We start from the raw sequence: 12,434 nt of genomic DNA, 5'->3' as shown, positions 1-12,434 counted from the left end.
TAAAAAACAACTATTTGTGCAAGCTGAAAATTCATAATCTGTCATAACATTCTTGCGATCGAACTAATAAAACCAAGTTGATGATTTAATATGACAAATATTGAGTTTGAAATCTAAAATGACCCGTTTTGTTTTTTCATTCTTTTTAGACATTACAACAACAACAAAAAAAAAAATAATAATAATAATCACTTTTAAATTTGTAGCAAATATTTCTACAGAGGTCAGGTTCTAAATGTGGAGCAAGAAAGAAGGTAGACTGAGTGGTCAGACAGATGAATGAATGGATAGGTGAACATCAGAACAAATGGAATGAAAGACAGACTGGTAGATGGATGGATAAATAAATGTATTGGTCGGTAGGCAGATGAATAAATGGATTAAATGATTTCTGGTTGGAATCATGAAGAAGCAGAGGGATGGATAAATGACTTGATCAATAGAAAAACTGATGAAGGACAAAGAGCTGGATAAATAGAGAAACGGATGGACAGGTGAATGGGTTTGTTTTCTAAATAAACTTTACTTCTATGGATGAGCTGAAATCATATTATATTTTTATATACTTTTCATATTTTAGTTTTTATGTTCTATGTTTTATGTTAATTCATTTTGACAGTATACGAATAAACCCGAACAACACAACAAGTACATAATAACAGACAAACAGTGAACATACTGTACAGATAAATGACCATCCAAACATGCTCTCTAACTTCAGTCAGCAATTTTTTTTTTTTTGCGTCATATAGTTTTACTCTGGAATCGCCAGTAACCTGTTCCATTAATGAGCAATTTTGGATTTGCTTTTGCATGCTAAAGTAGAGGCTCGCTGGAGGTCACGGCTCCTGTGAGGCCCTGCGTCAAAGACAGAAAGCATCTCATTTGTTTTGAATAATGTAAAATCACAAGAAAAGCATCCGAGGATAGCAGGAGTGAGTGAGTCAGCCGTTTGTGAACTCCCACAGGGGAGGATGAAAGCGTTTCAGCGGCCAAACTCAGGTAGGGCAGAGACAGGTCAGAAACACAGAGAGAGAAATTATGTCCCATAGTCATACTCACGTAAGAAAACTCACATAAAAATATGTTTAGTCTTTAAGTTTTGGCAGTGTTATTACAGAAATGTCAAAGGTCATGTTCATAGACTTTGAAAAAGAAAAAAACGGCCCCTGTGGGAACAGAATATGCGGTTATTTGTCTCTTCAGATAAATCACCTTCACCCTAATTAAAGTTTTATCTGAGTGGAGTGTATTGACGACCTTCTGGTCCTTTACCCCGAGAGCCTTTGGTGCATGAATGCCTGCATGACACAATGAGTTATAAGGCTAAGGCTGGCTCAGTTAGATCAATGAAGGACCGAGGGAAGCCAAGCCACTTGTACCATGTCTAACACAGCAGAGCTGGTGGAAAAGACAAAGATCCTGGCAAGGCGAGGAGTACTCCATGGGAATGATGGTGGGGATTGAGAGAGCTGAAGAAGAGGCGTGGGGGTGTGTGTGTGTGTGTGTTTGTTTGTGTAAGAGGATAAGGTACTCACGCCAGTCTGGTGCAGCAGGTCTCCCCCTCCACATCTCCCCCGGGAGCGTTATCTGTGTTGACTGATTCGTTTTCACTGGCTGGCATGCTCACTGAGAGAAATGGGTAAAGACAAAAGGAAAAAAAAAGAAAATATGAGGAAGAGTCAGAAAGAAACAAAAAAAAACAAAAGGTCTATAGCAGCATAAGTGTGCAGGGGGTTTAACGTTTACCTGGAAATAAAATGTACGTTTCAAGTGCACATTTGCAGTAGCTTCCCAAACAATTAAACTTTTTTTTTGCCTTCTTAAACCACCAACTTTTCTGTATTTTATAGAAAATTTCCACAAGAGGAAGAAAAAGGACACATAGTTTTTAAGATAATAATAAAGTGTGGAATGCACTAATTTATTCCCCATTACTCAGATTCTCCTACATAAAATTTGGCGCCTTCAGAAGTCATGGATGCATTCCTTTTGGGTCAGTACTTTGTAGAACCACCTTTTGCTACAATTACAGCTGCGAGTTTTAAATGATGTATTTCTACCAGTTTTGCATATCTAGAAATGGAAATTTTCGGCCACTTTAGTTCTTTGCTAAATAGTTGAAGCTCGGTCAGATTGGACTGAGAGCCTTTGTGAGGTAAACTTTCACGTCTTACGGCAGACTCTCAAACAGATTTAAGTCTGGACTTTGTACTATTAAGAGTTGTCCAGCTGGACTGATCAGTAAACAATGGCCCTAGATACAAGTGCTTTTTATTAATCATTTTTTTTCAGGGCTGCCCTGCATTCATGTCTTAAACATAAAAGAGAGACTTTGTAGTTTCTTTGTAGTCTAAGGAAAGAGCTATGATATCAGATGTGCTCTGTTCATCCTCACCTTTGAGTCTAAATTAAAATATGTCTTTTGGTAATAAGAGAGCACAGTTCAAACAGCATATTTTTTTCTGTTTTAAATAAAACAGCTTGTGAGTGATGATATGCAAGGATAGAGGGATGAGTTAATATTGAGACGATGGGGAAAGACTTTGAAAAATGAAACATATTCATGGGTAATAATGGAAAAATCAATTGTTTTACAAAAAAAAAAAGTACAAAATGAATGGACAACCAATAACAGTGAAGTGGGACGGGGAGACAATAATGTAAGCACTAAAGACGGTTTAGATGACAGGAGATTGAGTGAGAAAGAAAAGAAAAAATGTGGAGACGGCTGGTTGAGAGACTGATTTGAAATGATCCATCGCTTTTTATTGCTTCTGTCAATTCAGGCTTGCTGGGGGGAATGAGCCGCATTCCTTTATTGTCACTTCAAATATTATTGCTACACCTGTAGGTATCAGAATCAGACACTGCACATGGAGTTCCAGTCGCCAGTTTGCCTTCACTCGTCACTGGCAAGTGTGTTACTCTAATTTTGTGCCTTTTTAAAGTTTATTTGAGCCTTCTTTTTCTTGCATGGAATTAATGTGCTACAGATAACTTCAATAGATTTAAAAGCGAGAATGTGATGCACAAGTTTCAACGAGGGTGACGGTTTCAACTACTAATTTGTTGGGAAACCTACTAATCTACAAACCATTTTGCAACACAAAATGTCTCATAAGCCCGTTGTTTCAATCATATTGAAACGTAATTGTGCATTGACACACAAATCGGTGGTAAAGAGGTTCACTTTTGTAAAATCTTGTCTCTGTGAGCGATAAAGCCTTCGCTGTTAATATGATGTAAGTTTCCACACTTCGACATGTCCCTCCTGTAGCTACGCTACTTGGTTAAATGCACTTGTGAGCAGCAAGTTTCTCCTGAGGCTACAAAGCCTTTGAAATACTATTCAAAAGCAGCCCGGTGCCTTCCCCTCAATGGAGCTATGAACTAGTTTAATACCTATTGTTAGAGTAAACCCCAAAGACCTGGAACAAAGAGACAAGAAACGAGGAAAATGAAGACAGAGGACAGTAGGGTAAAAAATGACTGAAGAGACAGAAAAGGACATGATGGAAACAGGAGTCACATGTTTTTTTTGTGTAAATTGGATTAGATTCTGCTTTAGCCTGTTAACACTGCAACAATTTTCAAGTTATCATGTAAGTACACAGACTTATTTGATTTTGGAGACTCTGGGAAATTATAACTAAATAATATCCTAACTTCACAGACTGACATTCAGTCAGTGAAGTTTTGTCTTTCTTATCTAAGCAAAATAAGTAAGACAAAATAACAAATATTTCTCACTGAACGGGACCTAAACTAATTGTTTTGCTATTTTAAGTATGGTTGTGTGGAGTAATTATGAAAAGATTATGTCTTAGCTTCAGTAGAATGCGATCAAATCATTCTCAAGCCCCACCCTGCTAACGCAGATTATTTATGACTTAGTTTAGTTTTTGGAGATGTAAAAACAGCTTTTTTATGCATTTGTGTGAATTGGATATCTCTAAAAAAATCTTAGAGATCATGGCCAAGAGAGCCACTTCACAAATGTCCATTATCACTTTTGCTGATAGAAGCCACAGCAGCTGAGTTACTGTCTGGAATTTTTCAGTGTATATTGCTTTCTTCTATCTCTGTGCCCATAAAATTTGAAATTTGAAATGTGAGTTGAATCTGTTAATAACGGAGAGGAAATGGGAAACTGTCTGAAAGAAAACACAAGATACAATTGGCAGAAGAAAATCTCTCAAATCTTAAGCATAGGATTGTTGTAGGCTTTTTAAAAGAAATTATTTTTGACATAGTTAAATGTTCAATGTATAACCACCTGCTGGTCAAATCTTTGAAAGGTTTTTTTTTTTTTTTTTTTGGACTATTAAAAGATTTTATTCCTGGACAACAACAATCATTCGATCTTTAAAGTAAGTTTTTTGGCATGCATTTGTTTTCACTACCCTTCACTCTGATACTAGTATAATCCAGGGCAATCAGCTTATAGAAGTCACTTAATAAATTAATAAATTTGTAAATAGTCATCTAGAAAATGATGGCAAACTAGGTGCATCATGAAGATCAAACAACACACCAAACAATTCAGGGATGAAGCTGAGAATGTAAAAGCAGGTTTGGGCTACAAAATATTATCTCAACCTCTGCCACTCTTCGCCAAATAACCTTGATGCTGTAATTGTGACTAAAGGTGGTTTGATTACGTAAGCATGCCAAACATTTCAGATTTGTAAAAAAACATTTATATTTTATGCTACATTTTCCTTCCTCCACTTTGTGTTGGTCTATCACTTAAAATCCCAATGAAATGCACTGACCTATCTGACTGTAATGTGACAATATATGGAAAAATTAAGGGATTATAGATTATTGTGCAAGGCATTGTATGTAAAACTTAAGAGTAGAAGTTGGAGAAGGTTTTTTTTCTGAATAAAATTTCATATTTTAGTCTATGAGAGGCTGGAATAATGCAGGGGCTTTTAAAGAAAGGAATCTGAAACGACAAGAAGAGGATTATGTCATCACTTCAGCAAAGATGATTTTGCATACACTATTTATGCTTTGCATTAGCCTCGTATGATAACATTCACCTCTTATGTTTTCAGACAATCAAGCAAATTATTTCCTTTCAGATAAAATTTTTAATGTCAAAACTGTAAAGTTGTTTCTTCTCTTTGTCTCCATTTACATTGCAATTAACTTTTTTTATAAGAAAAAGCAAAATTTTATGTGCACCAAAGCATCTCAAAAGCCAATATAGAGGAGCAACAGGAGTCGCAATTTTGGGTAAAATTTCATAAAACAAGAGGGTTAGAATATTATAATGCTTAAGTTTGAAATAATCATTAAATGAGCAGCAATCATTTGGAAGTAGGTGTGCAAAAGGCACAAGCAAGACATTGAGAACAAACAAATTTACAGTGTCGAGAGGTTTTTACTGCACACTAAGGGGTTGAAGCTCTAAAGGGGGCAAAAGATATTCTTGCTTAAGTGGCAGGAGAGTCTTTACAGGAAGGTAGAAATAAAAACAAAGGAAGATTTTAGGCGTAGAAGAAGTGCTCGGGGTTGCAGTCCGCTTGCAGTTCTAGGATCTGTAAAATCTTTAACTAATGTCGGTCCATGCAGACAAACGCACACGCCTTACGAAGGAAAGCCGCGTTTTTCTTCACGGCTCCACGCAGAGAGAGAAAATGTCGACCTTTACCTGGGGACAGATAGTACGGCTCAACAGGACAAACACACACACACACACACACACACACACACTTGTATATGACATAGAGAGAGCTTCACATCAGCATTTCACCTCCAGACAGCATGAGAGTCATGCACACATGTTAAATGTGTGCATGTCAGAAACTAGTTGCAAAAAAAACATTTATTTAAGCAATTACACCGACACCTCATTTCTTCATTTAAACCATAGTTTTACTTTGAAAAGAATTAATATGATTGCAGCACTGTCTGTTCCGCCTTTGTTGAACAATTTCATTGTTTGATCTTTATTTTATTTACCCAAACTTCTGCAGTTTTGCGTAGAGAGAAACACAATAAAGGGCAGAAAGTATGTTTATCTGGATTTCTATAGATGAAATCCAAGAAACTGACTTTAAACTTTTACTGAGAGCTACACAAGGTTGTTTTTTTTCTGAGAAATGTTGTAATTTTCTTTTTAATAATTTTCTCTATTGTATTTCTTTCCATTGTGTAACACTCGCATACTGGACTCATTGTCTTCTAAATCATAACATAACACATAATAATTTAAAATCTCTTGTACAGTAAAATGTAGAAAGATAATGTAAAATCCTGCAAACATTGTAAGTATCTAAACAAGAAACGGAATATGCAAAGTGATGCAATAAGAGACATAAAATTTATATTTTAAACAATAGCTGCAGAATTGCTGTAGCTCACTTAATTGTAAGAGATGAGGATAAATGAAACCAAGATTTTTCTCTGCCATTTTAATCATATGCACAGCTACATCCACATACACACGCCGACACACAGAGCTCTATAGTAAAGCATTTTTCATGCTTTCAAAGAGTAATTTTATACTTACATTTCTGACAACTATCACCGAAGACAACCCTAGTCCATCCTTCACTGCTCTTAGAGAATATCTGACACCTTCTCCCTCAAAGTCAATGGAAAATAATAATTTGTTGCAGATATTTCCTCAAAGTAGAGCTGGTGTTGTATTTAACATGACACCAGCTTCAATAAAAAATGTATCCAACAAGTTTTAGGAGTAGAATCCAAATGCATCCAATGAATAATAAATTAACTTAAAAATGGACAGTAACAGTCTGTTACCAATACCAACCAGTAGCTGGTTGATAAATTTAACTGGTACTTGTGATTGAAGTTGATGGTAAATTACTTAACTCATCTACAAAAAGCAGCTGAAAGACTCAACGTTTTATTTTATGACGTTCAAACCAAAGCGCTATGTTTAAGAAGCAAGAAAAATCGTAAACAAACCAAATTTAAACATCTTGGTGTGAAGACTGTAGAGGAATCTATTATACATATGATGCCAAATGTTTACATACACTCTTATAAGAAACATAACCCTATTTCTTTACTGTTTGGTATTAAACCACACATCATTTTCTGCTTAGGTTAGGATTAACAACATATTTCAAATTAAAGTAACACAATTCTCTTGGTAATGATCTTACCAGCTTCAGACAGCATGTTCACAAGTTCTTTAACTTTCGTTCTGTTGTTCAGTCACACATTTCATTCCAAAACCTGCTAATCTCTGTGACACTGAATTTGTCCATATGTTGTAAACACTCGCATAATTTAAACAAACTTTAATCAAAGGCACACGGCGTAAACAGAAAAGGTATTACACAGGTCGTGTTAACTTGAAGAACTCATGGAAACATGTCACACATGCCATCCTGAGAATCAGCAGTGACTGAAACAAACAAGCTTTCTGGTCTTCTGACAGAGGTGGACTGGAAACATTCATACCAGACTGGCAATGTCTGTGGATGAAAAGCATGCAACAAGACGGCAAAGGCGGAGAGCATGCAAGTCGCATAGAAAGGACCAGCATACTCAATGTGCTTCTGAGATGACTTAGGACACATGCTAAACTGCTGAGATGACACAATAAGATACAGTAATTGCATTAGTTCTAATTAGTTCTGCATTTCCCCCTTTTAGAATCGCTAAGTATCTTCAGAAGACTGCTGCAGAAGTAAGCCGAAGCTTGAAGACTGAAAAATGATAAGACCTGTGATAATCAGTACAGCAGTGATTACAAAAAAGAAAAAGAAAAACTGGAGATCATTAGCACAAAACTGAGTATCCTGGTTATTTCCAATTAGCTGAATCCAATTATAAGCCCCTGGGATGTTTTAGAGAAAATGGTGGATCAACACAAAGCCTTAAGCAAAGAGAACAAGAGGGGAATTTCTGTCTCTGACAAATACACTCATCAGGATATGGTTTTTGGCAATTGAACTGTTTGCAGTTCTACTTGAGAACAATCTGCTGTTCATCTTAGACTAACACAATTACTGTCAGGTGAGGACATTTTGAATGATTTTTAAACCACATTCATCCACACATCTGATTACACCCGAAACCCTTCGAATGCTTTCTCACTAATACTATAACAAACATGCTGACAATGGCAACGGACTCGTGCAAATGTATCCGTAATACACACAAACACGCATTCATGCTACAAAAGCCCACTGCAATGCGCACAAGCTACACATTTGTTGATCTTTGTACACAGATAGGATGGTACAGTGCTTTGCATTTCAACAACCACATCAACATCAATGTAATAGAATATTTTTGTCATATGTATGTATTCTGTATAGTGCTTTACCTACATGCAAAACACTATGTTAGCTTAAAAAAACATAATCTCCACATCACCTTACATATGTCATACAAACCATCAAAGACTTTGTGGAAAAGGACTTTTACAACGCTCTGTTGATAAATGGTCAACGGCATGATATGTCTTATAGACACATGCACATATACTGTTTTTTTTTTCTTGCCATTCTGTTTGTCAGTTTTTGTCATAAAGTCTCCTATCATCTTTTGGAAAAGAGTTCAGGTGATAAACTGTCCCAGGGCAGCAGAAACAGTCTAATACATCAACCAGGAGGAGCGTCCATCCATCTTAGTGATGGAGGCAAAGCAATTGAAATATTAAGTGACTTGATTTTTCTCCTTCACAAACAGAAATATGATTGATCCTTTTGAAGTCCAAGTTTAGACTATAAAAACCTATCATTTCGTCATCTCATCAACACTTGATGGCTTGTCCAATTAAATTAATAATTCACAGTGTTACACTGTATCAAGATTGACATCAACAACATTAAAAATTTGTCTTTTAAAAAACAGACGTGGTGATTTTTATTCAACATTTACTAAATTGCCAGCATATTGTTTATTTGTGACAAATACCTCAACCTCAGCTGATTTGGTTTTGCCTAGCTGATGGGCATGGACCGATAAAATGGTAACACATGAAGCTTTATTTCCTTGCAAACTGGGTCAGTCCGTCTTAGACCATGTTAATTCACTGGAATTCTCAGAAAGCAAATATCATCATTAGATTAATCAGTTCTCTTTTCCACCCATAATGTCATCAGTGTTTGTTTTTTGTTGTTTTTTTCTTTTGAAGACTGAATCACCAGCTCGGCACAGAAAATGTGTGCAGACAATCCATGCTGTCTCTGTGTAATTAGTTTTCATTCATTTCAAGTGCATGCAAGCTGTGTTTCAAGCCTCTAAATAAAAAAAAGACCCTTTCTCCTTTTCTCGCTGTCACTCTCCCAAGCTGAATTTAAGCTTTTGATGTCAGACTTCCAGGTTAGGAGGCTCTATTTCTCTGCTTCTTGAAGCAAGGATTAGTCCTAGAGAAACATGTGTGGCTGTCTCTCTCTCCAATCGGGTGGTAGATTGAAACTGGCTGTTCATTTGTGGAGTACATTTCTAGCAAAACACAAGTGCTCATATTTTTCGAGGTGTATACAGTTAGAACGTACATATGAATGAGTAGGTGCAGGATTGTGTTTGAGTGTTTGAGAGAAAAAGAGAGAAAGCATGCAACCACGGGCTATAAGCTGCAGCACGACACATTCCAGTAATATCTAAACAGGTTTAAAACCACAGGAGGACTTTCAAGCAAACAGTATTTGTCACACACTCGACATTTAGAAAGTCAGTTGATTTTTCTAAACTTTGCCAAAAGTACCACTCTGATGGAACTAGGTCTGGCAAGAACCTTTACAAATCCATACTTGCACACAACTTTTCTCCCAACTTTGTATTGCACTTAAACGCATATGCACAAAATTACACCAAGCAACCAGATCAAGGTGAAATGTTGGCCTGTTTGTTGGTAGAAATGAATTATTGTACTGCATTACTCACAGTTTCTGGGTTTGTCATCGTCCAAGCCCTCCTCTTCATTCTCTGGGTCGATGTCTTCAGCCTGAGTGATCCAGTCTAAATAGCCCTGCGATTGGACAAATGAATGCAAAGACGGGGAGAACAAGTCAACGGGTGTAACAGTGGACCAGGCAAAATGCATAAAAAGGAAGCATTGACTAGTTAGTGCTTTGCAGAAGTATTTCGTCTCGTTGAACTTGTTCCCATTTTTCAATGCAATTTATGATAAAGTACAAATAAATATTGTTTTTTATTTTTTGTTTGTGGTTTGGAGGGGTTGGCTCTATGTGCATTTGCATGCCAGATTTTTCAGTTTTTTCTTTTTTTCATTTTTAATTTTCCTTCCCACTCAGCAACGTTCTGCTTTATGTTGATCATGAAGTACAGTGAAGACGTTCGCAGGATACAGATACTTTTACAAGGTTTAAAAACAGTTTAAATTTCTCTTCCTTTGAATTTGGCAATCTTTTCAATAAAAGTGACCTTGCAAGAATTGATTCTTATACTGTGAAGCTAAATAATGTTATTTTATTTTTTTGAAAGACGTAAAGGACACTGGAGTGTTTAAATCAGTAAATACAACACATTTCTGCACTTTAGCTAATAAGTGACTTAGATAAACACTTAGTTCTCAAACAGCAGCCCACCTTAAGGTCCTCCTCCAGTTGCTGTTTTTCTCGTAGTTTCTGGAAGTCGCCACGTGCCTTGGCCTTCTCTCTTTCCTTGGAAAACTCTCTGGGAGAGGGGAGGCAGGGTAACGGGATGGGGTTATAGGTTCGGGGGGGAAGAGAGAAGAACAAAGAAACGAAAGACAAGAAGAAGAATCTGAAAATCCAGAATGAAAGTTTTTGGCAAACGTGAGATTACTGTGTTAACTAGTATGATGCAGCTTGCAGCATGGGGGGAGGGGGCAACCTGCTGAGGAAAAGGCAATGAGTGAAGGAGTAAAGAAATTAGTGTGCAAATGAAAATGGAAAACCTGAAATTTTAGGCTTCCAAAAGAGTCAGCTTTGAAGCGAAACCTTAAAGCGAAGAGAAACTTGGCTTTGGATATTTAAAAAAAAAACAAAACAACTTCAGTCTTCCACCTCTGCTGTGATTCATCTGCACCTCTTTAGCTTTTAGATCCACTTTTACAAGCTTTGCTTTGAATTATTTCTTTGATCACGATTAGGTTTCCATCAAATCAAAGAACTTAGTTCAAGTCCAAACAGTTCAAGGCGGTTTGCTTTCCATGATAGAGTGCTTACAGATTTCTTATGTTTTTTTGCTTTTATGTCACATCCAATTTTTATATTAGAGAAAGATCGCTTCCTTTAATATAAAAATATATTTTTTAAATGAGTAGCTAACTGAAAATCATCACTTTTGGAACAGACAGCTCAGTTTTCCTGGCCACTCTTTTCTGCCACTTAAACAAAACCTAACTGATGACATGAAGTAGGCTAAAAGCAAGTTGTTGAGGTCTAATCTCTCTTGCATTTCTTTAGGATTATTATAGCCAGAAAGAGAAGGCACACTTCAGGTATATTAAGATCAAAAGTCTTCTTCAAGTAAACAGAGAATGATTGAATGTTTCCGGATTGGGCCAATTGTCCTTTTTTGAAATCAAAATATGCTAATATTATGACTACAAATCATTTGCCAAAAAATAAAAAATAAAACAATATATATGTAATTTTTTACTGTTCTTTGAAATTGTAACTACAAATATAGTTTTGGCTGGGTTTGGTCATGTAAAGAAAATCCAATGTAACAGCAAGTCCGTCAATGATTTGTGTTTATTTTCTGTCCAGTACAAACAGTTTTGATTGATGCACTTAGCAGGAGCCGGATCAATAAGCTAAGCTAATGACTAATCAACAGTAAACCACTGTCAAACACAAACAACCAGTATTTTATATTTTAAAAAACCTATAAAATAAACAAATTTCAAATATCTTTTTAAAATTAAGCTTATAGTTTAAACACGTTTTTCATGTATTTGTTTATTTTGCAACACAGGATGTGGGAAGATTTGAAGCCTCCAGATCTCCACCTCTAAGTCTCCCCATCAGCCAAATTACTCAATCACAGCGGTAATTAAAAATAGAATTAGACATTTTTCATTAATGGATGATTTGCAACTACTTGAAACAAATTTGCGGATTTATAATCTGTTTTGTGGTATGCTTAAGATTAGTGACCACTTGGAATACACATCTGTGCCCAAGCCTCAACTTCCTGGCTCATGTTGCTTCAACATTTCCACATAGTGTTTTTCCCCCACGATGCCGGGTGTTATGTGAACTTAACGTTTCCCTCGTGCTGCAACTTAAAACCAGAACAAGATGCTGAAGCCCTGGTACTTAAGAGTAGGAATGGTATTTTCCTGTATGCATCCAATTGGTCATTATGGTCAAACAATTCAATTGCAGTTTTATCACAACTATGTCTACAAAATTTAAGGTCTTTGTCTCCGAATAGATTTGCAAATCCAATCACTTAATCCAAGTTCTGCATTTGTAGATTGGAATTAAAATTCCTCCACA

At 36.3% G+C, this 12,434-nt stretch overlaps 1 protein-coding gene across 13 annotated transcripts in view; it reads right to left on the bottom strand.

Moving 5' to 3' along the window:
• The window catches only part of cacna1c (calcium channel, voltage-dependent, L type, alpha 1C subunit), a 191,561-nt gene that overhangs the window by 53,761 nt on the left and 125,366 nt on the right, over positions 1-12,434 (bottom strand). For all 13 annotated transcript variants that reach the window (XM_032589682.1, XM_032589683.1, XM_032589679.1 and 10 more), the window contains exons 9-11: positions 10,551-10,638; positions 9,886-9,970; positions 1,539-1,629 (exon numbers count right to left, since the gene is read on the bottom strand). In XM_032589682.1, coding sequence (XP_032445573.1) covers positions 1,539-1,629; positions 9,886-9,970; positions 10,551-10,638 — 264 coding nt within the window. The remainder of the gene's footprint in view (positions 1-1,538; positions 1,630-9,885; positions 9,971-10,550; positions 10,639-12,434) is intronic.

This window comes from Xiphophorus hellerii, chromosome 17 (assembly GCF_003331165.1).
Source record: "Xiphophorus hellerii strain 12219 chromosome 17, Xiphophorus_hellerii-4.1, whole genome shotgun sequence".
Lineage (NCBI taxonomy): Eukaryota > Metazoa > Chordata > Actinopteri > Cyprinodontiformes > Poeciliidae > Xiphophorus > Xiphophorus hellerii.
The sequence above is the reverse complement of the archived record's forward strand: the minus strand, read 5'-3'. Positions and strand labels throughout refer to the sequence as shown.